Source organism: Trachurus trachurus (genome assembly GCF_905171665.1).
Source record: "Trachurus trachurus genome assembly, chromosome: 17".
In the NCBI taxonomy this organism is placed as follows: Eukaryota; Metazoa; Chordata; class Actinopteri; order Carangiformes; family Carangidae; genus Trachurus; species Trachurus trachurus.
The window spans coordinates 13359024-13368401 of NC_139900.1; the positions used below are offsets into that span (position 1 = coordinate 13359024).

The window sequence follows — 9378 nt, forward strand, 5'->3', positions numbered from 1 at the left end:
CAATCTTCCTATTTAACCGAATAAAAGTTTGGTCCAATGTGTCAAACTACTCCTCTGAGGTGAAAAACACGCATGACAAATATTTCCAATAGTAAAACAACTTGTATTTGACGATGTGCCTTGATCCTGAGCAGCTCTTTGAATTGTCATGTGTCCAGAGGTCGGTCTGAAAATGTTTCCAGTGCTTTCAGAGTGGCCCACTTCGAGCCCCTGAGAGCCTGCCTATTCTTATTTATCAAATAAAAAGCACCTTTCTCTGCACTTTGGAGAGGAAAAAAACAACATTTTCACAGCCAGTGAAGCCATGTGTGTGTGGTGTGACGAGTGGGACCAGTATGATTCCTGGTGTTAACAGCTAATAAATTGGGGGCCCATCCCCCCGGTGCTCTACTGGCTCAATTATATCCACATGTAGCCATTATTCCTGCCATGTTAGCCGGAGTGGGCTGCATATTTTTAAAAGGTGGGTTTCCATAACACTTGCTGAAAGCTGCGTTGGTTGTCGAGACACATGTTTGGGTTCTGTGGAAGCCAGACGCTCGCTGTTTTAATGCAGAGCTGCTGTGGTACACGGCATGAAACCAGTGTGGACCCTTTGTTTTCAGAAGTCTCACCTCAGTAACGTGTGTACAGACGATAAACAGGTTTATTAGCTGGATAAAGGCGCAAACTGAGAAACTTTTCCCCACAGGGAGAAGAGAGAAAAGGGTTTTTTTTCTTTCTCCGTTCGCTCAATTCTTGGGTATTTCAACACTTTTCAACACTACAACTGACAGGGCAGTTTATTAAGTACACCTGCCTAAAACTAATGCAACACAACACTCATGCAATAAATCTTCTCTACATGAAGCTCTGTGTGTTCAGCTTTTGTTGAAACTGTTTTAGAGAGGTGCAATTGATTGTTCTGGATATTAGATACACCTCTCGGTATTTGATTCAACTTAATCAATAACCCTTCTTTTTTTTTAAAAACATATTCTTTAGTTAAATGTGATGAATTTTAATGACACTTTTGTAATGATTTAAGTCATTGTTCTCCATAAAAAGCATCAATAAGAGATAATGAAGTTATGTATTTCAGGTTGACAGTATCAGAGGTGGTCTCCCTGTGTTTCTCAGTATCAACTGGTTTACTTGCATCTTAACAATGTAAACAAGCAGCCAGTGTTATGCAACACATTATTCAAATGAGTTCAGCGCAATTAACTCTTGTAAATACTGTAGGTTACTGGAAGCTGTGTTTGGTGACAGTTATCTTTAACAGTGAAACTCAGCTGCTCTTTAGTTATGTTAATCCGCTAAAGATATGTCGCTGAATGCTTCCCAGCAGGTAGAAATGTGTTTTCTCTTTGCTGCGTTTTTTAACCAATGTTTGAAAGTTTCTGTCTGAAACTGGAGTAGGACTGGAGCCAGCTCTTTGAATGTCACGCAGATGGCGCGTGCCAACCTTTTCTGCTAAACACCCACCCCCACCACCCCCCACCTCCCATCCCCCTTTCCTTTTCCAACAGGGGGATGGAGAGCCTCAATGCTATCATTCTTTGATTCTGTTTGAATCTGGCCGCGTGTGAGCAGGAAAAGGAGCCAAACGTGCTTCCTGAGTTGTCCGGGGGGGAAACGCTGTAATAAGCAAGGGGCGGGTGGTTAAAAATAACTGGGCTATATAAGCCCAGAGCAGGATCCCACTCGCTCTCAAACTCTCACTGACTCTCGCTCAGTCAGGACGTCCCATGCAGGCCCCGGCGCTACCTCTCACACTTACACACTGTTTTTCCATGGAAGCGAGCGGAGAGCGCCACATGAGACAGAGCTGATGTGTCCAAATCCTCACCGCAGTGACGGAATACGTACAGACCTGACACAGACATGATGCATGCCTGCCTTCATGTCAGTGACAGCCCAACAACAACTGCTACATCATGACAGCACAGAGCCTCATCCTGGAGAATATGAGACATATGTGTGCGATGAGCAATGTGGCGATTATTGGAAGCAAATGAAAAATAAGGAGGGAAAGTACACTGTGAAACTGTAAACAACAAGCTGTGCTCTTTGTGGGTCGTGGAAGGCAATTAAAGCAAGGCATCTTTGTTTATATAGTGCATTTCATCCCAAAGGGGCAACTCAGTGTGCTTTGCATAGAGACAAAACATTTACAAGTAATGGATGTAGTGGACATTTCTTCTATAAATACATATGTGTAGTATAAAGGGGAAGCACAGTGATAATACTGTTTTAAATGTAGCAGCTTCTGTCATTTCTCTCAGAATTGAAATTGTTTCCTTCCAAGAAAGTCACTTTGTGTTTTGGTCTGGACGGTGTGGGAGTGTCAAGCTCTGTAAAGAGTCAAATTGATGTCTTTCCCTCTATTTTACAGGTTTCACTGCGTTGAGCTCTCAGGGCCACCATAGGTTTTTATTTTTTTGTGGTTTAAAGAATTGTAAAACATGAAATCTCAAAATAAAAGAATGCAAGTGACAAAATAAGAGTCTGCCTCGCATATAAACTTACTACAATTGTGAAATGACATGCGCATTGCCCAATGATAAACTGTTGTGTAAATGTCAATTCAGGGAAGGAGATTTTTCGAGGCTTCTCTGGAAGCGTTGCACATCTGCAATTGTCTAATAGGCTGCCATGATTTCAGAGTTTCCTCTTCCTCTGCAGGGAAAGTCAAATGTGCAGATCATCCAAGAGGCTGCAGGTTGGGAGACTGTGATTTGACTTAAGGACACGGGGTCAAGAATTCGTGGAGGACACTGAAGCCTCGCCAGCTCTGAGGTGTTTGTCCTGGTTTGGACCTTTGATCTCAGTGTGGAGGGGAGCAAGCAAAAAGGAGAATTTCCCCACAGGGATCAATTAAGTCCCACTTCTTTATGGACTCCTAACAGATCTCTTTAACTGAAGCCTCCACTGAGAAATGTTTTTTACGTGCGCTGCTGCAGTCAAAAGAGTGTCCCACCCAACGTATGTGAGGCCCCGAACATTCGCCCAATTTGCCCAAATGAAATTCTCTCGTCGGGTACGTACACTTCTCCACAGGAAGTGACGGATCAGAGTGAAATACAAACCTGTCTCTTAAACGTCATACGAATTAGTGAGAGCTACCTCCAAGGAAACACCAGACCTGCCAACTACAGCTTTCTTTCTTTTCTTTTTCTTTTTTTTTTCTTTTTGCTTCTCTCATCCCTCTGCTGCACTTCACCGAGCAGTGTACACGCTGTGAGCAGTTTCACATGATTTCAGGCTACTCAAGTGCAAATGTTTCAGTCCTCTCCGGCTGACATTTGAATCCACCAGGTGCACAATTGTCTAGTAAAGTCTTCATACACTCCTGTTGCAAATCTCCCGTTAACCAGGTCCGGTTACATCATGACATTTGACTGTGAGTGTGTGTCAATGATGAATAAACCAGCTGCGACAAGCCTGAGTGAAAGTTCATCAAAGCAACAATAGTCTGATAAAGTGGATTGAGTCAGGTAATTGCCAAAATAAGGGGAATGATTACTCCCAATCCTCTAAAAAAAAAAAACATTATCTTCATCCACTAATTGGTAGATGGCATCTAGTTGGGAAAGGTCAAGGTAAGGTCAGTCATTAATTGTAGGAACTGTGGCTTAATGTCAGAAATCCTGAGATATAGGCTTGTTTTGGTGTGGCAGATAGTAAAACAGTCAAAATGAGCTGAACTGTTAACTTATATCACGTCTTTTCAACTGGGGTTAGTATGTTAACCAGCTAGCTCCAGCTCTTTCCCTTTACTCTCCAATAGTGACTCACTGTAACTCCCAAAAGACAGAGCGCTGAGGTCAGAGGTCATATCATAGCCTACTCTCTTGTACTATAAAGACCACAAATAAAAGAAATCGCTTCTGGTATAGCAGAGAAAACTGAAGCTAACGGTCTCCCAGCTGTAGCTTCATGGGTCTGTAAAAGAGATGTGAGTAGTGCTGATTATTTTATTCTCAGAGAGAAACTGAAAAATTGTTCTTAAAATATCCTGCCATGCAAAAACAAAGATTGAAATCTTGGAGAAAAGCTTAAACTGAAGTTCAAGGCAGACTTTCTGTAGAGTCAGTTACATTTTTCATGTGGAAGAGCAGTCATTTGTCCACAGCCACTGACAGAAAAAAAAAAAAAAAAACACCTCCAACACGGCCTCTGAAATGTGGGAAATATTTCCAAACACTTATGAGTGTTAAGAAGTGTTTCTGCAAGTAAATTATGAGTTATGACTGTAAGTACTAAGAGGTCACCAGTGGATTAAGTTCCTTAAATTGAAACTCTGCAGCATTACAAAGCGTTGTAATGTAGCTTATACTGTAGCTGAGTAACAGGGGAAGTGAGAGTCCACTCACTCTCACTGGTAGCGGAGCAGAGCGGAGGAGAGGAGAGGACGGCTGCACACGGCAGAGGTCAGAGGCAGCGGCCTTACTGGACTCCTGCCGCGTGACGCACTTTCCACTGAACACACTGTGCAGATCAGGGATCAGGATGTGGACACCTCACAGCTGCACTCACAGGGCTTCCTGGTGATGGTGGACATGACAGCTTGATGAGAAGTGATGTGTCTGTCATGTGGTGCTGAGCCCGGTCGTTCTGTGTTTACTCAGATGATCATGGACTGTTTTTTTTTCTGACTGTACCTGTTGCGGGGGTGTCGGAGGTCACACTCATATAGGCACCACTATACGAACAGCACAAACACTACTTAAAAGCATTTCGTACAGTATGTACTATATTATTTGGATACATCTAATTTCTACTTTATACTTACACTGAGAGGGACTTATGGTGTGTCATTATTTGGTAATTACAGTTTTAAAATCTGAAATATGATTAGACGGAAGGGTAAGGCTGGGTATGGTGGGTTGGAGGGATATTTATTTAGGTTTTGTTTTCATTTTCATTTATTTTTCTTCATCTGTACTTTGTATACATGTTTATCTGTTCTAAAAAACAAAAAGAAGGCATTATGTCCTAACTACACACATCTCTGTATGGATATACATTATACACTTGGATGTGTTTTATGTAAATATGTAACAATATTACAGAGTGCTCTAATAAAAATATTTAAAATCTAAAAAATGAAAGTGAGAACATATGAAAGGACATGCTCACTACACAGTATGATTACATGAGAGATATTATTCCTTTATATGATAATGGCTGTTTACAGAGGAATGCATCAGTGGCAATAATCAATATAGGCTATTGTAATATATGATGATATAATACTGATGGGGGCCAGTCTGTATGTTTGAGACTTTGTGACAGTTATTGTTTAATACTTACTGTGGGATATTTATAGGCTACATTGTGGTTTTGCTATTCTCTCTTTTGACACTGCTGATTGTGAAATATAATAAAACTGACATCGATGAGGAACAGGTACAGACTTGTCTTTGGTTGATGTCCCATGTCTAATTGTAGAAAGTTTATTATTATCAGTGTTTTATGCTGTGTGTGAGTGTGTGTCATGCTTTATTTGTGTCATATTTGATGGAAGTTTTATTAGGTGACACAAAGTGCAGAGGATCCTCGCGCCAGAAACCAGATCCCTATAGTGCTGCAGAAACAACAGCATCAAGCGAGTTGAGATGTAAATTTGACCCCCAGTCGATACTATACGAGCCCCCTCATCCCCCATTTACACCTGAATGGGACGTTACCCTTAAATCATGTTTACATCACCAGTAGTTAGAGCGTTAAAACGCCGCGCGAACCGTTTCAGACGAGCCTGGCGCCTGTTTGGACAAGCCCGCTGGGAAAGAACAAAAAAACCAAATCGTCCATTAATGATAATGAGCCCGAGAGCGAGACGCGTCAAACAGGTGGAGACAGCAGCAACACACACACACACACACACACACACACACACACAGAGAGAGAGAGAGAGAGAGAGAGAGAGAGAGAGAGAGAGAGAGAGAGAGAGAGAGAGATCATCTTCACAACTGCATTATTATGAAACGCATTTTAATCTGCTCGTTCATAACACACTTTAATCCACATAGATGAAAGAGTTGGTTTTGGAGCTGTTCTCATTATATTGATACATTTTTAAAATATATAGGCTAGTAAATAAAAATGCCATCAGATGCACGCACCATGAGTAAACTATATTCACAAACTCGCTTGCACTTAGATAATAATCATCAAATAATACAACTTTGTAAGATAATAATGCTTAGTACTGTGTTTTAAACCCACTTCTCTGACTCTCTACTTGTACTTTTATGTTAATCAAAACAGCCACATCTCCATAGTAACGACTAATTGAAGCACTGACAGCCTTTACATTAAGTTGCCGGAGTCTCTGTCATTAGGCTTGTTCTTTTCAGCCTATTACGTAAGTATCTATAGTTGCTATATTGCCAGTGTGTGTGTGTGTTTGTAATTTGGAACTTTTTTCCAGGCTCCAGGTGGGTTGGTCCATGTGCGTCAGACTGTGGGGGGGGAGGGGGGAGGGGGGAGCGCCTGCACTTTATAGGCTCCTCTGCGCTGCTCCGCTCTGTCACACAGCGCACTGAGCCCCGCTCGCCTGAAGGAGCCGCTTTATAAAGAGCTAAATTTACCAAACTTTACGTTGTTTCCTGAGCTCTCACAATTGGCCAGGCGAACTCTGGCTGGAGAGTTATAAGGTCGGGGGACCTCCTACCACTTTTTAAACTTGTTCATGTCCTCGGAGCGCAGCAGCAGCTGCGGAGAGAGGAGACGGTGAGAAACAGGCGCACAGACTCCGGCGCGGCTGCCGCTCAACTCAACTCAACCCGACTTTGACAAGAGATACTAGTTGTTATTTCAGCAAAGAAACAAAAACATAATGGCCTTATCCGGAGTGATGCTACCGTCGTTTTCGACATTCTCTAACCAAAGAGAAAAGACCTGGGAAAACGTAAGTTGATCATCTTGCTTTAAAAAAAATCTGTGCGAGTTTAATGAAGATAGTGTAGTTTCACCTGCTGATGTAGATGATAGTGTGGAGATCAAGTGAAGCTGTTCGAGTCATGTTGTAAAAGACATGTACAAAAAATTAAAATAAAGTTCACATAAGAGGATAAAAGTCAGTATAGAGAGGTTTCTCCAGCTGGATCTCGCATCTGCACTTTCACAAGCTTTGATTGATTGTATTTCACTTTTATCAGAGTTGTAACGATCTGTAATCTAATATTGTATCTGTCTTCTTTCAGAGGTGGAAAGGAGATATGGACAAACTGGTCTCCAGCAGCTGCTCGATGCTTGAAATGGTACACAGCCAGGACATTCACAGCAAAAAGGACGACGAGGATCTGAGTAATTATTTGGATCTGGATTTTATTCTCGCCAACACAACAGGCGCAGACAGCGGGGCGGAATATATGGGCACAGTTGAGTCCAGCATGTACACAACTGGAAACTCGGTGCCATCCTACCCAGCAGACGACCACCGCTCCCCGCCGCCCCCGTACGGCGCCAGCCTCATGACAGAGCTTCTCCGCTCCGAGGGAACCAACAGCTATGGCATTACGCGCACTCCCAGCGTTCAGGGGAGATTTTATGTCAACACTGCCCCTTTCCCCCGCCCGGAAAACATCAAAGTGGAGCCATCCATGGACAGTTACGGCCCCGTTTTGGGCATGGTGCCTCAGAGCTGCAGCAAAATCAAGCAAGAGGGGAACGTTTCATGCATGATGTCCTTCGAGCAGCCCCGAGTGGCCATCTCCCCGCGGGCAGCCAGCAACATGACACCGCCTCTCAGCCCCGACGACCAGGGAGCTTCGGACTGCCAGGCGCAGCTGTGCCAGCCCATGAACTTCCCACAGAAGTACCACACGCCGGCAGCTTTCCCCCACCACCACCCTCAGGCTCCACAGCTGCAGATGTCTTACCACGCTCCGCACACTGCCTTCGCACTGTACGATGAAAGTCTCAGCCTGCAGCCTGGCGCGCAGAGGGTGATGCTCACGCCGCCCTCCTCTCCCCTCGAACTGCTGGAGTCCAAACCCAAGAGAGGACGGCGCACATGGCCGCGGAAGCGCACAGCCACGCACACCTGCACCTTCGCTGGCTGCGGCAAAACCTACACCAAGAGCTCACACCTGAAGGCACATCTCCGAACCCACACTGGTAAGTCACAGCTCACCTTTCAAGGCTTATTTCTTTCTGTGCGCAATTACGCACGGTGCTCAAAAAACAAACCACCATCTCCTCCTCTCAGCACATTCTAATGAATCCCCATGTTTTCTGTCCACAGGTGAGAAGCCATACCACTGCAGCTGGGAGGGCTGTGGATGGAAGTTCGCCCGGTCCGACGAGCTGACCCGTCATTTCCGCAAACACACCGGACACAGGCCTTTCCAGTGCCACCTGTGCGAGCGTGCCTTCTCCAGGTCTGACCACCTGGCTCTCCACATGAAGAGACACATGTGAAGGAGACCACATAAAAAAAAGGACTTGGGGGCTTAATGAGTGGGTTTGTGTTATTTTTCATTGTGAACCAACTGATGTATTTTTTATTTAAACTGTTCTACACATGACCAAAGTCTTTTTTTTTATATATAATATTGAATTTAAAAAAAAAAAGAAGTTTTAGCGTAATTATTTTCTAATAACGTAGCTGGTACTACTTTGGTTCTATAAAAAGCTTTAGAAAAGCTTTGTTTGCTTTAGAGCAGGCAGACCAAGAAGGGGCTGGCCCTGTATATACTACTCTTCTTTGACAGAACTGGAATGCGGTGTTTAACACAAGTGCCTTTCTATGACTCTGCTACTGTAAAACTCTTTGTGACAGAAAAGACATGACCACAACATAGTACATGTTCTTGTTGACAGGAGTGACATGCACATACAGTTTGCCTAACATGTGCAAAGACAATGTTTTATTTAAAACTGCCTCAATGTCTTGAGTGGCCTGAGCTGTTGTATTTTATTGCCTTTTCCTGTATGTAGTGGTCGTTGACTCCTCTGGCGTGAAACTCTTGGATCCAGCCCCTGTCTACACTATCAGGGCTTGATGTCCTGTGCATTATTTTTTACTTAAATTTATATGAATATGTAAATGGATTTTATACTGTAAATGTGTATTTATTGTAAATATTAAAAAAACAAAACAATGAAATTGAACATCTGACCTGGGAACGTTTTTACGCTTGCTTGAGCATTCAAGACACTTGCTGCTGTTCACACATTTAGTTTAATGATCTGCATCCGCCCACTCTGCAATACTACCTCATCCTGTGCTTACTGCCTCTATGTGCAGGCACATAAACCCTACGCACCAACAGACGACTTCACCAGATACATGTTGCCATTGTAGACCCACTTTTTTTCTTTTTTTTTTAAACATAGGCACTTGATTTCCACTGTGATGTTATGCAGCTGCAAGACGGAGAAGGG

General features: G+C 43.4%; 1 protein-coding gene across 1 annotated transcript; it reads left to right on the forward strand.

Moving 5' to 3' along the window:
- Positions 1-6535: 6535 nt before the first annotated feature.
- klf2b (Kruppel like factor 2b) lies at positions 6536-9063 on the forward strand. The gene is made up of 3 exons (XM_083991845.1): positions 6536-6898; positions 7194-8109; positions 8237-9063. The coding sequence occupies exons 1-3, from the start codon at positions 6827-6829 to the stop codon at positions 8410-8412; spliced, it is 1164 nt and encodes a 387-aa protein (XP_083847971.1). The 5' UTR covers positions 6536-6826; the 3' UTR covers positions 8413-9063.
- Positions 9064-9378: the final 315 nt, after the last annotated feature.

Bases quoted from the DNA above. Each gene is read 5' to 3' on its own strand.
- klf2b (XM_083991845.1), top strand. From the start codon at position 6,827: ATGGCCTTATCCGGAGTGATGCTACCGTCGTTTTCGACATTCTCTAAC. The intron at 6,899-7,193 runs GTAAGTTGATCA...GTCTTCTTTCAG, and splicing joins GAGAAAAGACCTGGGAAAAC to AGGTGGAAAGGAGATATGGA. The intron at 8,110-8,236 runs GTAAGTCACAGC...TTCTGTCCACAG, and splicing joins ACATCTCCGAACCCACACTG to GTGAGAAGCCATACCACTGC.